At 27.9% G+C, this 26,859-nt stretch overlaps 2 protein-coding genes across 2 annotated transcripts; one reads left to right on the top strand and one right to left on the bottom strand.

Moving 5' to 3' along the window:
- Positions 1 to 270: 270 nt before the first annotated feature.
- Positions 271 to 15,114, bottom strand: LOC130941950 (alcohol-forming fatty acyl-CoA reductase-like). The gene is made up of 11 exons (XM_057870597.1): positions 15,010 to 15,114; positions 12,682 to 12,760; positions 12,466 to 12,569; positions 6,017 to 6,219; positions 5,799 to 5,899; positions 4,303 to 4,495; positions 2,695 to 2,856; positions 2,471 to 2,552; positions 1,970 to 2,236; positions 1,143 to 1,270; positions 271 to 452 (listed from the first exon to the last, which is right to left on the bottom strand). Exons 2-11 carry the CDS (start codon positions 12,758 to 12,760, stop codon positions 299 to 301), a joined length of 1,473 nt encoding a protein of 490 aa, XP_057726580.1. The 5' UTR covers positions 15,010 to 15,114; the 3' UTR covers positions 271 to 298.
- Positions 13,990 to 26,262, top strand: LOC130940060 (3-ketoacyl-CoA synthase 2-like). Its single transcript, XM_057868107.1, has 5 exons — positions 13,990 to 14,008; positions 14,802 to 14,864; positions 16,825 to 16,843; positions 23,346 to 23,874; positions 25,492 to 26,262. Exons 1-5 carry the CDS (start codon positions 13,990 to 13,992, stop codon positions 26,260 to 26,262), a joined length of 1,401 nt encoding a protein of 466 aa, XP_057724090.1.
- The last annotated feature ends 597 nt before the right edge of the window (positions 26,263 to 26,859 follow it).

The following is a 26,859-nucleotide window of genomic DNA, read 5'->3' as shown; positions in this document are numbered from 1 at the left end:
TCATACAAATTAAAATTATTTCATAAAAGCTATTTGGAATTGACTATATCTTCTAATAATAAATTGCTTATGTGTGTAGAAAGTAAATTTTCTGACCTTGATTCAACCCATATTTCTCCAGACTAATTAGAAATATCAAGAGTCTTGAGCTTTTTTATTTATTGATCGGCTAAATAAGGAGGTTTCAAGTACGAGTATGTAAATATTTGAGTTACTTGACCATAATTATTATTAGGTTTCCCATAATAGAAATTTCATAACTCCAAATCACTGCAAATAGTACATGCCATATATCATATCACTTCATGACATACTTGGCAATGCCAGGAAGATGAACATTTAAGAAGTAGTCTTCCCAATCAATAATTTTTGGGTCAAAGTTGAACAAGTCCATCTCCACCTCACCCTCTCTTGCCGCTGATAGCAACTTCATTGTATTCATGTTATCAAATCTGTATGGTAAGTATTAAAAAAAATTAAATTAAGCCTGAGTTAATATTAGTCAATAAATTATTGCACAAAGTCATCCAATCAATGAAATTGAAGATTCAACAGATTGAAGCTGAACCAGGTATAAGAACATATATAATATATTTTTTTTAAAAACAAAATTATTTTATTATTTTAAATCAGTTAACTACTAAAAAATCATATCAATTCTACTAGTTTATTAGTTTTTGACCAAATTTTAAATTTTTTACCCATTTATTGGCAATCAGATATTATTTTAAACTAGACTAATTTGATGGTCAATTTCCTGTTAATTTAATTAAACCAGTCAATATGATATAATTCTTAAAAACAATAATTATTCACTTAAAAAAATATTTTATATTATCATTAAAAATAACTATTTTAGTGAATATATAAAGGTTATAAATTATATAAAAATGTATTTAAAAATATTTTTTTACTGTCCATCACTAATTGACGAAAAAATTAAAGTTATTTCCACTGATATTTAGTAATTACTAGCAATAAAAGATAAATAAATGTCAATGAAAGGACTATTAATAATTTTTTAGACTTATTTAAAATAATTTGAAATACTTTTCTTCACAATTACGAACATTTAGGAATACCTTTTTTACATACTATTTTTACAATTATAAAAGAAATACTCATTATAATAAGTGGCTTACACTGCATCCAGAAACACATAAGGCTTGTAAAGTTCAGCTAATCTCATGACAAGATGAATCTTCCTGTTTAGGTCATCACATAGTCCTCGAAAATACTGGCATAACACTGCATTCACTAGTTCTAGTACCTGCTTATTGCTAAATGTGTAAGCAGTTTGTTGCCCTAAAATTTTTTTGCTTAATTAATGAGCAACGTGATTATTGTTTAAAAATTAAAAAAAAAAAAGATAGTGTTTACTTTATTTCTGATATCTGAAATTAGATCGTAAAAAATAACCAAAAAAATATATGATATTTAATTATTTTAGACTAATATAACTTTTATATATAGGTTATTTTTTCAAGTACATATAGTTTCTAATTTAAAATTATAAATATATCAATTTTCAAAATATTTATCCTAATATATATTTGTCCTTCTACGTACTAAAATTTTCTATCAGAAAATATATAGTTTAATTATTCTGTTAGTCCTTATAGTTTTGCGAAATTTTCAATTAGGTCTCTATACTTTTTTTCTTTTAATTTAATCTTTGTACTAACTTTTTTTTTAATTAAGTCCCTCTTGACAGTAATTGGTTTAATTGTATAGGAACCTAATTAAAAAAAATTGGTACAGAGACCCAAATAAAAGAAAAAAAATGTTTAAGGACCCAATTAAAAAAAATTGGTGCAAGAATTCAATTAAAAAAAAAATATAAAAAGTTAATTAAAAATTTGGCGAAATTATAAGTAGCAATAGAGTAATTAAACCAAAATATATACTAGAACATAGTAGGAATGTGAAATAGAAATTGGTCGGAATTGAATAACAGGATCGGAGTAACCTTTAAGGGAAGCTGGTAGCGAAGAAACATAAATCTACGGAAGCTAACCATGCTATCCAACATGATTCCTTTGCAAACCTTGACGGGCTTTCCATGCAAGTCTATCCATGGTTTTGCCTTAAAATATCTGTAACCATAGTCTGGGAGACTACGGTATTTGATTGGATTGCTAATAGAGGAACCCACATGATATATGATATGCTTTGGTTGGTTTGCATGAGCCACCAACACCACTATCATTGCATTAACCACCAAATCGGCTGGTATCTGAAATTCAAACACAACATTAATTATCTTTTTTCATTTAAAAAAATTCAAATAATAATACTATTCTGATATGTTTTATAGATTTTGTTGGTCTCCATATTTATTTGTAGCAAAATATTTGATAACTAATTTTTTCAGCTAATATTAGCTAATTTTTAAAATTATTTTGTTTATCTTAAATTTTAGATTCTAAATCATAAATAATTATTAAGAATGTATCTTTTAGGGACTCACCATGTCTATAACTCCCTCAGGGCTTGCAAGGAAGAACCTCAATTTTCCTTTACCATAAGCAACGGTTATTCCGTCTATAGTTCTGTTCTCAAGTTGAGAAAAATTAAATTAACGTTAATATATTTTTATATAGTTGCTTATAAATACAACATTTTTTGGAACCGGAGTTAAAAAACATGTAAAAGATAGTGCATAATAGAATTCATTGATAGACGATGATTTACCTTGCACCTTCAATCCAGCCAGGGAAGGGTTCTTTATAAGTACTTGTAATCATTGTAGGACGTATAATGGAAAGAGGCATGTCTCCTTTCATATGCCATAAGAGCATTTCTCCCATTGCTTTTGTAAACACATATGTGTTTGGCCATCCATATTTATTTGCTCTGCTAATACAAATAATTATACTTAATTGCAATTTCATAATTCTTAAAGCATAATCTGCCACAAAGCGGAAATAGGGGAAATAACATTTTTTTAATATCAACTACTATATTTCGTAGAAACATGACAATGCATATATTTTTATTTAACAATTTAAATTTTGAGATAAATAATTTTATAATAAAATATCAATATTTGTATGATCAAAAGTTTAGAATTTGATACATGTTATTTGTATTTTTATATACAATTGATGCTTTAAATCTAAAAAAATTCCGTAAAAAATATTAAATACATAATTATTTATATACTTTATTTAAATAATTTTATGATAACATTATAGATTTAAACACTATATCATTTAAATATTCAGGTAAATAAATTGAAAAATAAAGTTTCTCTCATCTTCTACGGAAAAAAAAACATTTATGTACCACATTCATTTTGAATCGCAAAATTAATAATATTATATTATATTTTAGGATAAAGTATTGTCTTTAACGTTTTAATCATCTTATTTTTATTCTAAAATATTTAGAATGACATCAATATTATGTTATCATCAAATTTCTCATTAACACTTAACGAAATTGATATACTATTAATAATGTTAATGTTAAAACCATGTTTGTTTAACTTTCCCTCCCACCTTCACCCTCTCAATAAGTCCAAATCGTATTCTCTCACTCTCTTCTTCCTTCTTTTCAAACCCCTGTTAAAAAATTAATAATGTAAAAGAGAGTAAAGGAATAGAGCTTGGACTTATTGAGAAGATAAAAATGAGAGAAGATGGTTGAACAAACGTAACGTTAACAAAAATATTATTAGGGTAAAGTATATTTTTTGTCCCTGAAGTTTTATAAAAGTTTCAAAAATACCCCTAAGTTTTATTTTGTTTCAATTTTATCCGGAAGTTTTTGATTTGTATCAAATATACCCCTAACGGCTAAATTTTCAAAAAAGTTAAGACCAATCTAAGAATAATGCATGAAAATTATGCTTGATTTGTTTGTGTTAGAGGGTTGTTCTTATGAAATTGTTGTTGAATTGGCCTTAACTTTTTTGAAAAATTAGCCGTTAGGGGTATATTTGAGTGATTTGATTTGACAATAGAATAACATTAATGTCATTTTAAACGTTTTAGAAAAAAATAGGACGATTTAAATATTAAAAACTAAAGTATAATTCACTACAAATGTTGGAGGTCAAAATAATATTTTATCCTATAGTTTACGATACTTCTTTTTTTTTATAAATTTTATATGGTTAATATCAATATAAAAAAACATTTACACCATGGAATATTTAAGAATTCCTCCAAAATTGCAATACAATATATTTTATTTTGACAATACATATCATAAATAATTAAGGCCTTGATTATATACTCATCAATGAATAGATATAAGGAATAATATAAGTAGCTACGGTGTACTCAGAATACAAACCGCTTAATGCCTAGATCTTTCATGGCAACTTTAATTTCTTCTTTTGTGGCTTCTTTTTCTTGAAGCTGATTCAAGCTGTCTTCTATCACTTTCCTTTCCATGTCAATATCTAATCCCAGTACTCCATTCAGTGACACACCCAAGTTGTGTGGATTCTCTACTATGAGTCCTCCTCTCTCCCCACATACATAAGCTGCAAGGCATGCATCACAAATATATTTGACTCATAATATGCCTTGCTTAATTTTAAATTGCTCATGAGATCGTGCTTACTTGCAATCCTAATGGGACTCATTGCAATCTTTATGCAATTATAATATTGCAGCAATGACGACTGCAGTTGCAGACAAAACACTAATACGTCCACTATCTATTGTTTTCAGGGTTCTGAAAACCAAACTGGTATGAACGGATAGAGTTTGGGATTTAAAGTCTTAAAAATTCAATCAAAATTTAATTGGAATTGAACTATATATAATAAAATAATATAATTATATATAATGTATATTTTTTAGAAAAAGTAAATTTTTTAGGTTTTATTCTTTTAAATTAATTAACGACTAAAAATTTATACCGATTCGATCAATTAACTAATTGAACTGACAGATTCTATTTAATTCTCAAAATAATATTTTTTTTTGTTAATTGAGTTGAATTATATATCACACAAACGTATCTAGTAACACACAATAATATTAAATATAAAATAAGTTAAGCTAATAAGTATTTTATATTCAAACTAACAAATTATAAATTAAAATATTGGAATCATAAGTATTTTATATTCAAACTAATAAATTATAAATTTAAATTATATATATGAAAGATTTTTTTTAAAAAAATATTATGAATTAAATATTTCTTTCTCACACACATAGAGAGAACAAAATAAGTTAAGATAATAAGTATTTTACATTAAAACTAAAAAAATTATAATTTAAATTATATGCTATAAAAGATATTTTTTAAAATAATATGTATTAAATCGTTTTTTTCTCTCTCTTCTTCTCACATATTTACACACAAAAGAAGATAAATGCTTATTATTATAGTGTTTCGTTACACTGATTATATAATTTTGGTAATTCTTAAAAGGTATTGCTAAAGTTTAAATAATATTTTTTATATTTTTATAATATTTTTTTAGTTTTTTAAATTAAATTTTTTTAAAATATTATTTTAATTTTAATAATATTTTTTAAATATGATCAAAACTATATAGTTTTTGTAACCACCACACACACACACATATCAACTCATTTTTAACAATAATCAGATAATATCCTTTTTCAAAATTTTGTATATTATCTACGTAACAATTATATATATATATACCAACTGTTGTTTAACAATAATCAGATAATATCCTTTTTCAAAATTTTGTATTTTATCTACATAACAATTCAAACTATATCAATTTCTTTATTTTTTTTGTTTTTTAATTGCAGACTAAAAAAAAAATATAGTGTTGTATTTTTTTACATTTAAATGCTAACCTGTTGATAAATGGACAAGCACCTTCAATTTAATACATCTTTTGGCAAAATCTAAGATATGTTTAACTCCTAATGTATTTGTGCCCAATGCGACATCGTATCTGCATTTGTCATATGATAACAGAAGAAATTAAGTAAAAAAAAAAAAGAAAAGAAAAGGATTAAATAACTATGAGAACATACATCACAAACGAAGATATATATACACATACATATACCTTTCATCAAATTTAGTTGCTCCGGCTACATTAATTATAACATCAAGATGATTGTAAATCTCTTCCTTGGAAATGAAGTCCTTCAAATTCAGGTTCTCTTGTGAAATGTCTCCAGGAATTGCAGCTAATTTTTCGGAGAGAAAGGAATTGAATTTTGGTCCTAGATTTTTCTTGAGCAATCTAAACAAGTCCTTTCCTATGATCTGCATATCAAAATATCATTACTTCATGTTTCGTATTTAAGAATGAATCTAATTTATGTTAATCTTGATAGATATATGGGCACTAGGTGCCAAGAGATATGTGGCCATTAGGCGCCAAGTTTGGTGGGTCTGGGTGTTAGGTATCGGTTTGGGCGCTAGACGTCGGTTTTGTTAATTCAAACGCTAGGAGTTATTCTAAAAATTCCTCAGGTCTATTTAGTTAACTAGAAGCTTGTCTATTCTGTTCAGTTAATAATTACGGGTCAATTAGAACTTTTCTATAATTCTAAAAGATAGTTAGGGTTTAACTATAACTAGTAAAGTTTTCTTATCATTATATTGTAATTATATTCTTCACTTTACACCATTCTGTTCTTTTCAATACAGATTCTCTCAACTTTTTTCTTTCTCTTCTACTCTTCTTAAACTTAATAGTTCTTGACTTTCTTCATTCTTAATATACACCTAAGTACTGATACCTTGATAATATCAGAGCTTATGGTGTCACAACTTCTATGAATTTCTGTAGCAAGTTCAATTAAACCAGAATTGAAGTTAGATCGAGAGTAATGGCATAGAATTTTGTAGCAACTCCAATATCCATAAAACTGGATGAAAATAATTATCTATCATGGAAAGATCAAGCAAAATCAACAATCGAAGGGAATGATATGTTGAATCACTTGTTAGCACAAGAAATTCTACAAGCTTTTCTTGACAATGGAACAGTCAACTTTGAATTTCAAAAATGAAAAAGGCAAGATACACTACTCAAGTCATGGCTGTTAGCTTCGATGTCGAATCCTTTCACAACAAGGATAGTTGGATGTATATTCACACATTAGATATGGAGAAGGTTAGAAGATCATTTGTCTTCACAAACAAAATCAAAAGTGATGCAATTGAAAAACAGATTAAGTACTATTTAGATCGGTGGATCAATAACGGAGTATGTTTTGTCTATAAAAAAACACAATAGATATGTTGGCTTCAGTAAGTGAATTAATGAAAGAAAGTGATTATATATGTAAATATAATTCTACATGGTTTAACTGAAGAGTATGGTTCAGTGGTAACCTCAGTGTTAACCACATCACAAAATATAACAGTAGGAGAATTAGAGGCATTGTTGTTAGCTCATGAAAGTATATTGTCAAAATTTTGAAAATATGTGTTCTTTGTGCAAGAAAATGTAGCTCAACATTTGTAGCACTCACAGAGTTAGTCATCATCACAAATGTAGAATTAGTCATAAAATCAGTACAATCGATTATATAATTCATCAACAAGAGAAAATTTTAGAGGCGTTTTTAGAAGAAAAGGAGGAAGAATGTTTAGAGGAAGTAGAAGAGGTGTGTATAATGGAGGTAGAATGTTTCAGGATCAAGAAATATTAATGCAAGAAAACAACATCTATAGACCTTATGGTAGAAGTCAATGTGGCAGAGGAAGAATATTGCAAAGTGATGGAAGAAGTTACTCAGATACAAGGCCTCAATGCCAAGTCTGCGATAAAGTGGGACACATAGCAAAGTTCTGTTGTTATAGATATGACAAGAGCAAGCTGGTGATGGTTTAGGCAACAACAATCAAATCATCAGTCAACCAGGCAAACTACAGCAATGTCTTGACAACTCCCTCAACTATTTAGGATCAAAATTCGTATCCTGATTCAAAAGTTATACATCACATGACTCATGATGCACAAAATCTGGTTGAGAAAGAAGAATACTCTGGAGATGAGCAAGTGGTGATAGGAGATGGCTCAGGTTTGCAAATTAACTATGTTAAAAAAAATATATTTTAAATCTGATTTGAGCTCTAAATTGCTTACTTTGAAAAAAGTTGCTTCATGTTCCTGAAATCACTAAGAATTTGATGAGTGTTTATCAATTCTACTATGATAATATAGTGTTCTTTGAATTTTATGCTAATAAATGTTGTATTGTTCACAAAGTATGGCACTTAGCACCCACAATTGGCGTCTAACACCTTTGGGGCATGAAAATTGTTTAACGCGTCGTTAGCACCTAACGCCCTTTTTGGTGCCCAGCTCCTTCGAGTATTTGTTTCATAGGGTGCCTGGCGCCCATGATTCTTGAAGTGGGGTGCCCATAATCCAAGTAGGGTGCCAAGTGGGGCGCCCATGATATTCCTAGAGATTCTGACTAGGTTGGTGATCTAAATAATAAGAAGTCAACTAGCAGCTATTGTGTATTCCTAGGGTCAAATTTGATCTCCTAGGCATCCAAAAAGCAAATGACAGTAGCAAGGTCTAGCACAGAAGCCGAATACAAAAAGTATGGCAGATCTAGCTGCAAAGCTAACTTGGGTAAAGAACCTACTATGTGAAGTTAAATTTCCTCCAAAGAAGGCTTCCTTAACGTATTGTGATAATCAGAGCACAGTATTGCTTAGCTTGTAGCCAATCCGAGTTTACACCCCAAATCCAAATACTTTGAAATTGATCTTCATTTCGTAAGAGATTATGTAAACAGCAGGAAGTGAAAGTGAGTCACATCTCAAGTGTAATTAAGCTAGTAGACATTCTCACAAAAGCTATTCCATCTGAGTTGTTTTGGAATTTTAGAAGCAAATTGAGCATTAAAGAAGCAGTAGCAGCAACATCAGAATCACCAGGGGAAGTAACAAGTTTCAAAGAAAATAGAAGCAAAGAAAAATAGAGATGATAATATATATATATATATATATATATATATATATATATATATATATATGCCAATTTTGGTGGGTTTGGCAGCGCTAGGCTCCGATTTGGTGAGTTCGGGCGCTAGGAGTTAGTCTAGAAGTTTCTCTAATCTGTTCAGTTAACTAGAAGCTTCTCTGTTCTATTCAATTAGTTACGGGTCAGTTAGAGCTTCTTATAGTTCTATATGGTAATTAGGGTTTATCTATAAGTAGTGAACTCTTATCATTACATTGCAATTATGTTCTTCACTTCATACCATTCTGTTATTCTCAATGCAGTTCCTCTCAACTCTTTTCTTTCTCTTATACGCTTCTTAAATCGAATAGCTCTTGACTCTCTTCTCAATATACACCTAAGTACTGACACCTAAGTACTGATACCTTTAAATCTCTTACGTAAAAATGATTTAAAATTATAAAAGAATATAATAAAATAATTTTACTTAAAAATGACATATTCATAGAAAAATAATATTATATTGAAAGTATGCTTAAATTTAGTATTAGTAATGATTTGAATATTTTTTATACGTTTTTCATTATTTGGATTTATGGCATAATAGAGTAGCACATTTAAAACAGTTTAGATCAAATGGTTTATATCATTGTTAGAACTCAGAAGCAAATGGTCATTGACAGTGAATGGTTCTTTATGGCTCTAACTTTCGTAACTAATAAAATTGTAAAGTCAATGATAACTTTGTGCCAATATACAGTAATAGACGATCAGCAAATAAAGGATAACGGTAAGGCTAGGTTAGACTTGGTGGACATTTGTAGGTGGCCAGATTTGAACTTAAAGAGACTTGAGAACGGGCAGTGGACTAAACCAAAGGTGATGTTCGTTCTAACGAAAGATCAGAGACAAAATATTTGTAAGTGGATTAGAGAATTGGGATTTCCTGATGGTTACGTCTCTAACTTAAGCAAGTGCGCAAACATGTCACAAGGTAGGCTTGTTAGGTTGAAGAGTCATGATTGTCACATCTTCATAGAGTCTTTGCTTCCTGTCGTGTTTAGATAACTTCCAACCAACATCTGAAAATCCGTCACAGAAATAAGTGAGTTCTTTAGGGAGTTATGTGCTATGAAATTTAGCATTAATGATCTCACAGTCAAGGACTAGAACATTCCCATCTTACTTTATAAGCTAGAGAGGATTTTTCCTCTATCCTTTTTTGACGTTATGGAACACTTAGCAATCTACCTACCATATAAATCAATACTATGTGGACCGGTCTAATTTTGATAGATATGCCCATTTGAGAGGTTGATTGGTTCATTCAAGTGCACCGTGAATAAAGCTCGGATTGAGTGCAACATCTATGAAGCATTCCTAGCTAAGAAAACATCCGCATTTTGTTCATTCTATTTTCAGCCTTGTTGAGTTTGGAAAACTTTTATCTAATTAAAATGATGATCAAACATTATTAAAATATTAATTATAAAATTATTAAGTGTTTAAATTATTTTCAATTGTTTGTTTAATATGTTTGTTAGTGTGCAGATTTTCTATTGGGCCAAATTGAATCAAGCCCACTATGGTTAAAATGTGTTCAGCCTTTATGCAAAATTATTTCATTCTAAGTGGCTGAATTTTTAAAGAGATAGCAAATATATTGGGCCAAGAAACAAGTGCACATCCCTAGACAATTCTCCTCTTGATCAAACAAAGCCTATATCAGAACTAGAAGAAGAAAAGAATGGATTAAGAGTTGGTTCAGTTATCTACTACATTTGTGATTGGAATTCAAAATCCAATTTGGTTCATTACATGCATAGGTAACCGAAACTCAAAATTAAATTGAGTTTAATTTGGCATTGAAAGTTTTGTCTCTTCTCTCTCCCGCTCTTGTCTTTCACTCCATCAGAAGAAGAAGAAGATAGAAGTTATCAGAAGCCTAATGAAAGAAAAGGCTAGGATGAAGAAAGGCTAGTGAAGTTCATCTCAGAAGACAGATCTGAAGTAAGACATGGCAAGATTTTTGCCATTGAAGGCAAGATTTGAAGAAGAGCTTCAAGATCTTTCATACCAAGAAAAGAAAAGATCCGCCTCTGTCAGAGAGGAAGATCTCAGTTACAAAAGTTCACTGCCATTTTTGTTCATCAAAGAAAGAAGGTAGCCGTCGAGCTACACGTAGGAAGAAGCAAAAATAGAAAGCAAGGAGCTGTCCTGGGTCAGAAGATCATCAAGGAAGGAGCTTGATGAAAAGGGTTGAGAGAGGTACAAGCATGTTGGTTTTTGGTTTTCCATCTCTCTTCTCTTTGTCCGAACCGAAGCTATTTTTGGTTGGAGAAGAAGTTGCTTAGTTGAACCGGTTTTAACTTTGGAAGCTTCCCCTTTTATATTAAGGGTGAACGGCCAAGAGTTGAAATCAAGGAGAGAAAGTGTAAAGCACAAAGTTCTCATAGCTACCCGAGTTTCTTGAGTTCTTCTCCTTGAAAGATGTTCATTTTGTTTTCCTTTTCTTAGTATTGTCTGTCTGGGTCTCATGGTAAAAGGCAAACATAGTGAGGTTTGTAAGGAAAAGCCAGTGAGAGGAAAAAGGCAGTGATCAATATTAGAGAAAAAGTCATATATGTCTCAGAGTTTTCTTTGTACATCTATATGTTGTGTTTCATGATCTTGTGGGGATTCCTTTACAAGTTAGGTTAGCACTTTGCAGTTGAAAGTTAGGTTTTGAGTCCTAGTTAAATTCAGATTGGGTGTAGAATCTGAATTTGTCTCAGATAGGAATAGGTAGTTTCTAGGGAGAAATTGGCTTTTGTAATATTGTGACAACATAGTAAAATTCTATCATTATTGTATTAATTTAAAAAATATCTCATCTTTCAAGAGCTAATTTGACTATTAATCCCCTTAACATGTCTTGAAAATGGAACTAAGTGTGCATATTATTGAAGAAATCTGAAATTTATTTGTTAAGGAGAATATAGAATTTTTTTATTAATAAGTAAAAAAACTATAGAAAATTTATTTCATTTTGGAAGAATAATTATCATTAACATAACAACTCCTCTTTATATGGACAAATATATTTTTAAAATAGTACAATAATAAAATTAAATTTTATCATTTTCTACTCGTTATTAGTATTTGAAATAGAGTAGAAATTGATGAAGTCATTAGGGTTAAGTTTAATTTAATTTTTTTCATTAAATTTAAGTTTTGAAAGTTAAAATTTATTTCATATATAATATAAACTTATTTTATTTTCTTTATTAATTTACAATTAACTCCTTTAGATTTTCTTCCCCTTCACTTGAAAACTTAAAAATTCAGCATTGTAATTTTCTAAATATTTTTGTTATTAATTAGAGACTTTTAACGGCGTAATAAAATTTTCTCAAAATTTTATTTAATTACTTTTTTAGAGAACTATAACTTTTTTGCAGAAGATCTACTTGTCCTATTATTCTAACAATATAGTAATATATCTTATAAATAATTAACAGGAATCAAAGAAAAATTCAGCAATTTTTTTCTTGTATAAACTACTGGGGTATATATATATATATATATATATATATACACACCTCGTCGTGCATGCGCTGAGTGGCAGATTCTATATCCTCAGCTCTCACAAGAAGATAAAGTTTCTTTATATTCGGTTGAACCCTCAATATCTTCTCTACAAAAACTGAAAATTAATCAAAGAAGCAAATACCATCATGGTAAGTACTATATACTTTCAACTTCATATATAATGATGCCAAAAATAATTAAGAAGGCTTTTAAGGGATAGAAAACACTTTTTGCAAGGAAACCAGTGGCGCCAGTGACAAAGATGGTCTTGCCCTCAAGGAACTCGATTATGCTTCCCAACTCCATCTGATATACAAATCAAATATAAAGATTATGTTTCAAATTATCGAACTGTGTATTTGCTGTTTTTTTTGTCCATTTGATGGTTTTGAGGGTAAAGTATAATCTCTTCCCATTTATTTTATAAGTAGAACCAAGAGAAAATACGAAAGAAAAATCATTCAAAGATGAGAGATCGCATTTTATTCTTTAAAATGAAAATTAAAAATTTAGAAGATCTAAATTCGTTTTTAATATGATAAAATATGTTGAAATTTTTTTTCTTAAAATCTTCAAAATGTTTTAAAAATATTTATACTTTTTAATAATTTCAAGGGAAATATATATATATATATATATATATATATATATATATATATATATATATTACTCTTCTTAATTTTATAAAATTGATTCCAAACTATATATATACGTTTGTTTTTTGAATGAAAAATTTTGTTTGCACTTTATATTTATTCTTTCTAAATTTTCTAAATAAATTTTAAAAAAAATTGGTTTTATTTTGAAAAAAGTTAAAAATAATATCTCATCATCAAAATTAACTTTTAGTTTCTTACAATAATGTAGAAAAAAATAATTAATGCAGTTAGACTTATGTCGGTTAGAATTGATTTCAATAAAAAATTTGTTTAAAGTGAAATCTGATATATATCTATCTATGTTTTCAATAGTTAAAAGGTGTTTTAAGAAAACTTTTCCCCGTGCTGAGGAGTTCATACAAGTCTCATTTCTCTAAGATAAATACACCTTCCTTAATAGAAATAATATGGTGTTTGGTGCATTATTCTTGAGTTTTGTTCTAGAATTGTCATATACTTAACAAGTCTTTTTCCACAATTTTGTATATAATTTTTTTTTTTTATGTTGTAAATTTTTATAATAAAAATCAAATTCTAAACTTTTTTTTACCAGAAATTCTAATACCATATAAAACTATTTACCCCCCAAAATTTAACATAATAAATAAAAAATACATGAATAATTAATAAAATATATACTAACACTTTTTCATTTTATCAATAAAATATTTAGAAAACTTTCTAGCATCACTTTTTAATATATTTAATTAATAATGCCAAAAAAAATTAAAATTTATCTTATTTAATATTTATTAATTATTATAATAATTAATAAATAACAAATAAAATAAATTCCAAATTGATTTTGACTAAAAATTTTTTATTACCAAACATTCCCGATATTTAATAACGTAACACCTAATGAAAATAAGGCTCATGGTATTTACTCATGAAGGTACAACTACACTTAATAATTAATATTGGTCCATACAAGTACACCCAATAATAGCGCACAATATATGAATGTTATCACAAATCGCTTGCACATAACATAATTATGAGAGTCAGACTAGTCACAATTGTCGAAGTATTACTTCACTTAATCTGAAATATACAAAAACACACATGAATTATGAGAATTTAAATGTTGAGCGGAAAATAAGCAATTTAAATAATTCTTAAAGAAAAACAATGCCATAATAACCAAAGTCATGATAAATCAATCTTTTACTATACCTAAAAGGAAAAATATATATTTAGAGCAAGTATTAAAATAAGCAATTTCAATTAACCATAGTTGAAATATAACTATTAAAATACTAGAGCATAGAAAAAAAATTAGTAGAGTGTACAATAAACAAACTGCAATAGTTGCAATGAAAAATTATATGAAGGCTCAGTAAGTATTGCAATAGATGCCAATTTCTAAAGGACCAAATTCAAGCCAATTAATACTGTTTCTTTTTAACTTTATTTTTTTTAATTAATCAAGGTTATTAAGTCCGTTTGTTTTTGTCATCATGGCGCACAGAACGCAACATAAGGGCTTCATCCTTGCAATGGTCATTGTAATGTCATGTATAGTTTGTCCATGAGTTCAGTCATTGCAACGGTCTTGTTTGACTTATATAATATCCATGAATCATACTTCAGAGTATAAGATTTTCATTCATTAATGTGCATTATTTCATTTATTTTTTAAGTGCTATATATAGTTTATTTATTATTCTCAAAATTGGCCCCTTTAGAAATTATCACAAGCATTGGCAACTATAAAATTCATAGGAAATTACTATATAATAATAATAATAATAATATCCAATAAAAAACTATACAAAATGGAGAAGCAGAAAGAAACAATAAAAAAGTCAATAATAAATAAATATTATGAAGTAGCTTCATGCTGTTGAATAATAATAAGAATATAACATAACAGTAATAAATAGAGTATATAACCTGAGTTCGTCTTTAATTAACTTCTCTTTTTTCCTTAACAAATAGCGAACTCTCACCGCTATCTTTGAGAATAGCACTTCACTTTCTCTTGCCGACTACTTCCCTTGTTTTCTTTATGATGTGTATTCTTATCTTCGTCTTGATACTTTATAGCAGGTATTTATAGATAGTTATGGTGCTACTGTAACATATATATATGAACATCATATAGATCTACACTTATTGCTGCATTAAATAAGACAATAAAGTAAAACGTCCATTGATTTGGCCATTCTTCTTCTTGTCGGGTGCATCCTCTTTCCTATTAAAGGTATCCACTCTGGCCATATCCATTCCGGACGGATAATTATCCGCCCTGATGGGCGGGTACTTGGACGGGGTGAGGGCGAGTTTAGATAATACCCGTCCCTATCCGCCCCATATATATATATATATATATATATATATATATATATATATGGTAAATGCTATTTAACCCCCTCTAAAATAACATGTAAGTTACCCTTCATTATGTGTCACATTGTAATTGGTCCTTATCTTAACCATAGTTGAGTTATTTTATAATTTATTATTCTTAAAATATCAAAGCTCCACTCCCGTTAATTGAAGCACATTCCACTCCTCCATTTTTTGTTCATCACTTCATCACCTAGATTCGGTCCTTCCAAGCACGGTTGCGTTCGTTCGTGACAAGAAGCAGCAACGTCATCGCCATCTACTGTCTTCCCACACAACCTCTAATTAATGGTTAATTTTAGTTATTAAATTTTTTTATTAAAAAAATATATCTTTATTTAATTATGTGACGGAACATATATTTATATGTAAAATATAATATAATAAAATAAATCTATTCAAAATATTTAAAAGTTTAATTAAAATTATGAACATACAAATATAATAATAAAATTTGTACTCCAAACAAATAAACATATTTTTTTATCATACATATATTATTTAAAAAATAAATATATTATTAAAATTAATAACAGAAATTTAAAATAATAAAATTTAACTTTCTTACCGTATTTTTCATAGTATTTTTATTTTTTTAATTTTTAATTTATTAGTACTTTATTATTTAATTAAAAATTAAACAAAGTATTTTTATGAAAAATTATTTTTTGTATTATATTAGAGAAGAGACCAATATAGCAGTTTAAAAAATAAATTATATAAATATTTAAGAGATAAATATGAAATACAAACCTAAAATAAATAAAACAGACAAAATGGGAGTATTACTGAGAAATGGAGAATTATTTTTGTCTGTTTTATTTATTTTAGGCATGTATTTCATATTTTTCTCTTAAATATCTATCTATATAATTTACTTTTGTATTTAAAAATTTTAATATTATCTATTTTTTATTTAAAAATTATTTTTACATTATTTTCTAGACTATTATATTGGTCTCTTCTTTAAGATAATACAAAAAATAATTTATAATGAAGATAATTTATTTAATCATTAATTAAATAATAAAGTACGAATAAATTAAAAATTAAAATAATAAAAATATTATAAAAAATACTTGTAAGAAAGTTAGATTTTATCATTTTAAATTTGTGTTATTAATTTTAACCATTTATTATTTTTTAAAATAATTTATGTACAATAAAAATATATTTTTTCTAATTTTAATTATACTTTTAAGTACTCTAAATAGAGTTATTATATTATATTTTACATATGAATATATGTTCTATGTGTAATTAAATAAAGATTTATTTTAATAAAAAAATTAATAACCAAACTAAACATTACTTAGGTATATATTTCATATTTATCTCTTAAATATTTATACAATTTATTTTTTAAACTGTTATATTGGTCTCTTCTCTAATATAATATAAAAAATAAATTTTTATAAAAATAATTTGTTTAATTATTAATTAAATAATAAAGTACTAATAAATTAAAAATTAAAAAATAAAAATACTATAAAAAATACGGTAAAAAAGTTGAATTTTATCATTTTAAATTTCTGTTATTAATTTTAATAATATATTATTTTTAAATAATATGTATGATAAAAAAATATATTTATTTTTTTGGAGTACAAATTTTATTATTATATTTGTATGTTCATGATTTTAATTATACTTTTAAATACTTTGAATAGATTTATTTTATTATATTATATTTTACATATAAATATATATTCCATCACGTAATTAAATAAAGATATATTTTTTTAATAAAAAAATTTAATAACCAAATTAACCATTAATTATGTGGGTAAGCAGTGATTCACGCCAAAAAGAGGCACTGGCTATACTATACTGGGAAGAGAGGTTGTGTGGGAGGGCATGGCGATGACGTTAGCGCTTCTTGTCACGAACGCGACGGTGCTTGGAAGGACCAAATCTAGGTGATGAAGTGATAAACAAAGAATGGAGGAGTGGAATGTGCTTCAATTAACGGGAGTGGAGCTTTGATATTTTAAAAATAATAAATTATAAAATAACCCAACTATGGTTAAGATAAGAACCAATTACAATGTGACACGTAATGAAGGGTAACTTACATGTTATTTTAGAGAGGGTTGGATAGCATTCACCTCTATATATATATATATATATATATATATATATATATATATATATATATATATATATATATATATATATAATTTTAATATATAATATGTGTAATAGATGTAAAATAATTAGTAAAATGATTAATAATATTGTATCATATTTAAAATTTTACTTTAATTTATGTTTCTATGTGATGATTGTTATATAAATTTTGAAATTTAGTTTTATTTATTGGATTTTAATAATTATAGAGGCGGGTAGGGTACCGCGGAGATGGGTTAAGGTTCAACTTTTTACTATCCGTAGGTAAGAGTGGAGCGGATTCTATGCGGATTATTGTAGGACAGGGCGGGGTTGGGTAGAACAAAAATTCGTCCCTACCCGCCCCGTTGCCACCCCTAACCAACAGGAGTCTAGCCAACAACAAGCCAACAAACATTTTTTAACTACACTCTATACTAATTAATTGTCATTAATTAGTGTAAATTTTATTTTTTAAAGACCTTTTCTTACTCTAATTCACCTTTTACTATTTATTACGCAAACCCTAATTCCTCTTTCCAAAAAAAAAATCAAAACTAAAAAAAAAATACCAAAACATAAGATAAAGAATAATCCAAATCCTAAGAAAAAAACGTACAAAACATAGGAAAAAGAATCATCCAAAACTAATAAAAAGAATCATTCAAAACTAAATAGGGGGAGGAGGAGAAGAGTCGCAAGGTGGCCGGCGATGACGTCTTAGACGGTATTGCGTGGACGATAGAGGACTCGTAGTGGCGCGTTGCAAGGAGGAAGCAACGGAGACCGCGCATCACGAGTGGAGGAGTCGCCATGGATCGGAGTAGTTAATCGCACGTTGTGAATGGGGTCTAGCGGTGGCTGCATCGCGACGGATGGAAAGTCGTGGGGTGCAGATTCTGCACTGTCTGGCGCAACAAATGGAGGCTGCGATGGTGTTTGGCAGTGCAGATGCGTTGGAATTATAATCCCGCGGCGGCGGTGGAGGCGGCTACGTCCAACGAAGAAGGACGGTGGCGAGACGTACGGATGGAGGCCGCGCAGCGCAACAAAAGATGTGGCGGTGGTCGGTGGGCGACGTCGCCGAAAATTGCTTGTAGACGGCAGATTTGTGGAGGGAGAGATTTGACTGTTTCCAATTAAATGGAAAAGGATTAGATAAATGTACTATATAAGGGATTAAGATAAATGTAGATAAAATCTTTTTCGAATTTTAAATTTTAATTTTTAAATTTTTATTTATTTATAAAATTTAAATTATAATAGAGTTGGCTTGTAAAAAAGTTTTTTCTCTATATTTTTTCTTAAAACAATCATTTAAATATTTTACTGAATATCTATAAATTAAAACAGTTAACTTTTATTAATCGCAATAACATTTTTTATGATTATGATTTCTATTAATATTTTTTAATAAATACACTACAAGAAAATAATTCTATTGCGTGGCAAAAAATAAAAAAAGCGTGGCGATAGCTTTTTGAGTTACTGCCACGCTTTTAAAAGGGTCACGTCTGCAAGCGTAGCGGTTGCTCTATCTCCACGTTTTTAGTGACCTATTACCATGCTTTTTTTTGCCACGCATTTTATAGATTGCCATACTTAAAAGCATGGCTGTATGTGGGAGATACGGCCACACTTTTAAAGCGTGGCCATATGTGAGATATTTTTAAAAGCGTGGCCATTGATACTTTTAACCACGTTTTTAAAGCGTGACAAAAAAACGTGGCCATAGACTTTTTTTTCTTGTAGTGATTAATGGTCCAATATTTATAACTTAAATTAATTAATAAGTTATTGAACGTTAAAAAAGATAGTTAATTAATATAAAAAATAATGAAAAGCATGTTAAATGACTAATAAGCATTACTAAGATTTCTTTATTATTTTTTAATGTGAACATTTTTTTATAATAATTTTGGAAAAGATGGAAGTTAGTAGAATTGAGATTACATGGGTCTATAACTCAGTTTCAAAAGTTAGTCTAAGTGAGTGTGTCTTACGTTTATAAATTTTTTAAAGATTTTGTCTTTAAAAGATGTAAAACTTAATGCACTTTTATTATGTCAAAAAATATGAACATTTGTAGGTGAATGACCCAACAATATTGGATGAATTGAAAATTACAATGAAATGAATAGAGGTAAGTTTTGGTGTCCTACTTGACCCTATCCCGCTCTACCCGATAATAATGTTACCAATATTAAAAAACCAATTCCAAACAACAACAAATATGCAAAAATAACAAATATGCAAATCAGTAAAAACTTAAATAAAGTTAAGCAAATCATCAGTTAAAAATATGCAGCATAAGCAGATCAATAAAAGATTGAATCAATAGAAACAGACAACATAAAAAAATATTCAACAATAAATATTTCAAAACTAACAAATATAAAAATCAATTCAAAAATTAAATCAACAAAACCAAATGCATACATATTTCAGCCACAATAAAAATGTACATTAATATATATTAAAAATAACAAATATACAGATAAGGAAAAAAATGAAAATAAACAGATTAACTAAGGTTCTCGAAACCTAATAAATATTATATTGAAAGATATCAAAACTGGGATAGTGTGATCTTAACTTGTTGTTTGAAGATATATATGAATATGTAAAGGTATGTATTCTGATTTGCATTTTAATCTTTACAAGATGGTTGCCCAATGTCTAGTGTTATCAATTTACTTTATTTTAGAATTTTTATTTTGTATACTTTCTATTTTTCTCAAAAATTGCTATACTTTATGGCAGGAAATCATCAAGCATGAGTTTTTTTACAAAGAGTTGTTTATCTTGTTTCTTTAAATAGCTATATATGTAAGTTTAACTTGCAGAAAATGTATTAATAAGCTAGAATGTGAGTCAATTTTTGAGCATTTTTCTATTTTCTGTACTAAATTTCGGACTAGCAACTGTGATTAGTTGTAGAATAATATGATGTATTTCTCTTGTGCTCTTTTGGTTGATGCCTTCTATTAAATTTTTTGGGAGTTTGTTTAAGTACCAATTATATTATTTGATCTGTTCTAGATTGAAAAGTAATAAAAGACGGGTTTGTTTATGAGTTCAAGCATTTGGAAATTTTGAATTCCATCTCTTTCATTGCCTGAAGAGTTTCAGATAAATGGAAAATTTGAAACTTGATTATATCAATAAGTTCCACATTTTTAACACTAATGCCTTTCTTTATTATTAGCTCTCCCGTGAAGAGATTTTAAGTTACTGACTTGATATGATATTGTTTCTATTGTTGAATTGTGATATGAATTTTAAGATAATCATACAATGGTCTTGCCTATGAATACTTATTATTATCTACAGATAAATGTAATTAGAGATGAATAGCTAAATGAGAACTTTTTTCAAGACCTTTTTTCATGTTTAAGAATTCACGCCAATTGCAAAGTGTTGCTTAGGACACATCATCAGCTAATCTTCTTATTCTATCTTTATCCTTCTTATTCTATTATTATTTATTTGTTTATTTTTTGTTTAATTATTTTATTGGTTTCAATAGTTTCACTAAATTTTTAATTAGGTCTCTATACTTTTTTTTCTTTCAATTAGGTCCCTACACTACTTTAAGTTTGTAATTAAGTCCTTCCTAGTATAAAAATATTAGAGTTAATTGAATATTTTTCGCAAATTGAAAGTATTAATAATTAAAAACTTAATTAAATTTTTGACTGCATGTATTTTAGTAAAAATATTATGTTAATTTTAATATTTTTAACATGAAAATTATGTAATTATAAAATTAAAAATAATATAGGAACCCAATTAAAAGAAAAAAAAATATAAAAACCTAATTAAAAATTTAGTGAAACTATAAGGACCAACAGAATAGCTAAACCTTTATTTTTTTTTTCTTTTAAAGATGGCATGCGTCCATCTATCTCTTCTTTACATGGCTTAACTTCTAGCATTAGTCCTATGCTCTCATATTTATCATGAACCTAAACAATTTGAGTTAATATTATTATTTAATAAAGAAGAACTTCATTAAGATGAGGAAAAGGATAACATAAAATAGAGGATAGGAGTTAGATTAAGGTTAATCATAATGGCGATCTTGTTATTGTGTTATTTAATTGTACTTTGCGTTAAGCTATCTTTGTGTATTATCCAATGTATCTTTCCATTGAATAAGATGAGGCACTTTTCAATGCAGTGTGCTAATTTGGAGCTAATGGATATGATGGTTGTGTATCAAGAAGGAGCTTATTTATTGATTTGTCAAGTGATTAATACCTCAATTGCAAGATTATTTTATTGTTAGTTTATATGTGAATATTACAATGACCTCAAATGGATTCATTTTGTACTCAAACATTGTAATTAGATTTTAAGTTATTGATTATTATGTTTATCTTCTTTATACTAGATCCAATGAATGCAGTAATGGTGCATGAGGACCTACCAGAATGAATTGAAAAGTGTGTGCGATATTATTGGCATTAGTAGTCATTACCAATCAATTGGCAAGCATTGGTTTTCATTTTTATTTAGGAAGGGAGTAGAGCATTGTTTTGTTGTTGAATGAATTCAGAGTGGTTATAATAATCATGATCGGCGAGTTTAATAATTTTTTGGAATTATGTACGAGTTTAATATTATTTATTTAATGTTTTTTTATGTTAATATCTCAAATTTAATAAATATGATATAAAAAAAATAGGTTACAGTAAAAAAAATGGTATAAACTATTGTAATTAATTAGTTTTTTTTAAGTTCGTGTATGAAATTGCGACATTTTGAACCGTCGCAATTTTTAAAAAAAATACACATAAATTTGCAACAATTGTGTAACTATCGTAAATTATTTTTTAAATCTACTTACTAAAATAGCAGCAGTTATAAACCGCCGCAAAATTAACAATCCTATTTAGTGACAGTTATACCATGGTTCTTAGAAATCGCCACAAAGTCAAATACATGCCTCCTCCTAGACCGCAACATTTATCAAATTACTGGTATGTTGTTTTGTAGTAGTTAAAAACCGCCGCAATTCTCCAAAAAAATTGCCGTCAGCAAGGTTCTTGTAGTGCTATTGTCACTCTTAGATTAAAAAGGTTTAGAGATCTCACTTTTTTTTTTAAGTTTAAATTAGTAAGAGCATATAATTGGTTAAATAATCATCAATATACTCTCGGTCTTTGTGCAAAATATTTTTTTGAGTTTGTATAAATTTTATATGGACCTCTTTTTTTCTTTTCTATTTATCTTATTATTATTATTATTATTATTATTATTATTATTATTATTATTATTATTATTATTATTATTATTGGGATAGTAATAATCGAATTCTAGACTTTTAGTTAATTCATAGAAACATGTCAAAATTAAGATTGATTATGTCTAACTTAATTCTAAAAGTTAATTTATAGAGTGAGAGATGTTTTACGTTTATAAATTTTTTAGAGACTATTTTTAAAAGAAGTGAAACTTGTAACAGAGGCAGAGGCAATAATATAATGGTTAGGGTTTATGAAAGGGAAGATGTAAAAGTAATACGTTTAACAACCGGACTTCTTGCTAATAAAATACACCAATTAATCAACTGTAGAAATTAAAATCTAAGTCTACCTGTATAAATAGCGATATAATGTGTGTTGCCACATACATATTTTCTTTCTTGTGCCTCTTTTAACATTATTATTACCTCTCGCTACTATGTCTTATTTTTGTAATAATTTCCTCGTCATTATGATTCAAAACTTCTTGGCTCATAATGAGATTATTATGGTTTTAATAAGGTGTGGCTTGATAGCATCAATATTAGCCACACTTTATTGTTACCTAATGAAACCCACAAGAAAGAAACACGTTTATCTTGTGGATTTTGCATGCTACAAACCTCATAATCCTGCATGCATGTGCACGAAGGAGCATTTCTTGAAGTTAACGAAGAGTACAGGAAAATATCGAGATGAGAGCTTAGATTTCACACGGAAGATTCTAGAGAGATCTGGAATTGGTGAAAAGACCTACCTGCCGGAATGTCTCATGAAAACCCCATCAAACACATGCTTGGCTGAGGCAAGGAATGAGACAGAATCCGTGGTGATTGGCGCCATTGATGAACTTTTGTTGAAAACAAAAGTGAAGAAAGAGGAAGTTGGAATCATTGTGACGAATTGTTCTTTGTTCAATAGCATACCCTCTCTGAGTTCAATGATTGTCAACCATTACAAGCTTAGCCACAATGTCTTGACTTATAATCTTAGTGGCATGGGTTGCAGTGCCGGACTTATTTCCATTGAACTTGCCAAACAACTATTGCAGGTATTTGAATCCAAAAATTTAAAACTAAAGATAAATAGTACATAATATAATATAATAAAAAGTATAGCATAACATATATTGCTTAATTCTAATTTGAAATATATATATATATATATATATATATATATATATATATATATATATATATATATATATATATAGTCACAACATCAAACGGATTTATTAAACAAATAAAAATAATTAAGGATAACAATTATTTTTTGTGAAAAATATTTACGTTTAATTTTAATTAAATTTATTTTTTAATATTTGATTTCTTTAATTGTTCATTACATTTTAAAGATATTTCAGTTTTGTCTTTAAATTTTGACGCTGTTAATGAAAATTCTAACTTGTGATGTATAATAGGTTAACATGTCATCATATCATATGGCATGTTTAATTTTGTAAGATATTTAGAATTGTCTTAATAATGTCCCGAGACATTTATATCATCTACACAGTTAATAATGACTGAATGTTCAATTTATTAAGTATGCAGATAGTTATCCTAATGTCAAGGTTTAAGGGATAATTTAAGAGTGGAGTGTTTTTCTATTTTATTGGGTCAGTTCTAAAGCCCATTATTCATATTGTTTACAAAAGTCATCGTCTACTTAGCAAAACCCTTGTTAATAACATCAAATTCCAAAAGCAAAATGAAAAAAATTTAAAACAATAGAAACAAAATTAAAATTAAACATAACCATTTAGAAAAATTGCAAACTTACCCTAAATAAATAATTTACAGATAAATTTTGTATTTCCTTTGTCAAATTTTAATATTTATTTAATTTAGACTCTTTGGCTAGCTAGATTTATATAAATTTCGATTAAATATGAATGCTTTATATTTAGTTTTATATATCTCATTAATAAGTGCTCATATTAAGATATATACATTTTAACTAGAGAAAATAATATTCGGATCTTTCATGTAAGACGTTTAAACGACAATATTCTTTTTTCTATTTATAATATATATATTTCCTGAAAATTAAAATAAATTATTCTTTTATTTGTGACTAAATAAATTATTCTTTAATTTATTTGACTAAAATATCTTTCGGCATAAAATATTTTAATTTATTAAAAAATATTTAACTTAAACATCGAAGGTAACTAAACTTATTACATTGATAATAAATATTTATTTTGTGTTATTATTATGACTTGAATCAACCAACAAATATTCAGACACACACACATAATATCAACTTTTTCTTTTGACTAATAAATGTATAATGTTCTAAATTTAGAACACCACAAGTAGCTCCATAGTCTCCTCAAATATAGAACTTCCCAAAATTGTTACTCATAATGCCAATGCCAAAAGGAAGCATGAATTGAAAATAGAAATCGTGCAGACATGAACACTCCCTCTTCTTATTATTTTGAGTCGTTAATTAAAGGAAGGTCTAGGAGCAGCAACTTTATTAAATTCTGTCCAATAGGTAACTATCAAAAGAAAAATGAGTAATCTCATACTATTGAATGAAATCTCACACCATTAAAAACATCATTAATAACTACTTGATAGCTATAAATCACAAAAGTTGCTTATCCCTAACACTCTTGGTTAATTAGTTGATTTTGATTTTGATTTTGAGATGGCAGGTACATCCCAACTCTTATGCCTTAGTGATCAGCACGGAAAATATTAACAGTGGCTCGTACTTTGGAAATAATCGTTCCATGCTTGTTTCTAATTGCCTCTTTCGCGTGGGAGGTGCAGCAATTTTACTCTCCAATCGCATTTCCGATTCTCTTCGTTCTAAATATTATCTCAAACACATTGTTCGCACCCACAAAGGTTCTCAAGATAATTGCTACAACAGCATCCTTCAAAAAGAGGACGACAATGGTGATACCGGTGTCGCGCTTTCTAAGGACATCATGAGTTCTGCTGGAGAAGCCCTTAACGCAAACATCTCAACTCTCGCTAAAAATGTGCTACCTTTGATTGAACAACTGAAATTTCTCACGAATTTGGTTGCGAGAAATTTATTTAAGAAAAAGGTCATAAAGGCATATGCTCCAAATTTTATGCTTGCTTTTGAACACTTTTGCATTCACACTGGAGGAAAAGCAGTGCAAGATCAGATGCAAAAAGTGCTTAAACTAAGTGATTGGCATATGGAACCTTCTAGAATGACTCTCTATAGATATGGTAACACTTCAAGCAGCTCAGTGTGGTATGAATTGGCATATTGTGAGGCCAAAGGAAGAGTCAAGAAGGGTCATCGGATATGGCAGATTGCATTTGGGTCAGGATTTAAGTGCAACAGTGCTGTGTGGTATGCACTGCAAACTATTGATCCAGTAAAGGAGAAGAACCCTTGGACAGATGAGATTCATGAATTTCCCGTTAATGTTACAAATCATTGATCTCGTAAAGCAGAAGCACGTAGTAATATATATTTATTAGGGTGGATTATTCTAGGATGATTATATTAAGGTGGCTACAGTAATTATATAAGTGTTAAAATTAAATTAAGGTCATACATTTTATATACTTTGGTAATATTTTTTTAAGTAACGCTTTTTAAAAAGCGTTTTTAATAATAAAAAAGAATTACTTTAATTTTAATAATACTTTTTGAAATATTATAGTCACCGTAACATAGTTATACTAAAATAACTCATTTATATATTATTGGGACACTTGCTCCATCAAGTTTTTTCTTATGAGTTGCTTTGAGGTTTAGAATTAAGTTTTTAAATTATAACAATTCACATAAATTAAATTAGGCTCATGATGTTATATGAATTATAATGTAATGTAACTATTTTAGATAGTAAGTTGTATTATTATAGATGAGATGTTAAATTAATATATAAATAAATGATAAGTAAGTTTATAGCTTTAAAATTTAAATTACTTACTCGAAAATCCGAAATAAGTCAAGTTTGAATTATAAACTAAATTCAATTATCACCGTAAGAAAATAAGTTTATTGCCACATTTGATAAATGTAGCGAAAA

Source organism: Arachis stenosperma, chromosome 7 (genome assembly GCF_014773155.1).
Source record: "Arachis stenosperma cultivar V10309 chromosome 7, arast.V10309.gnm1.PFL2, whole genome shotgun sequence".
In the NCBI taxonomy this organism is placed as follows: Eukaryota; Viridiplantae; Streptophyta; class Magnoliopsida; order Fabales; family Fabaceae; genus Arachis; species Arachis stenosperma.
Note: the sequence above shows the minus strand (reverse complement) of the source record. Positions and strands in the feature narration are given on the sequence as shown.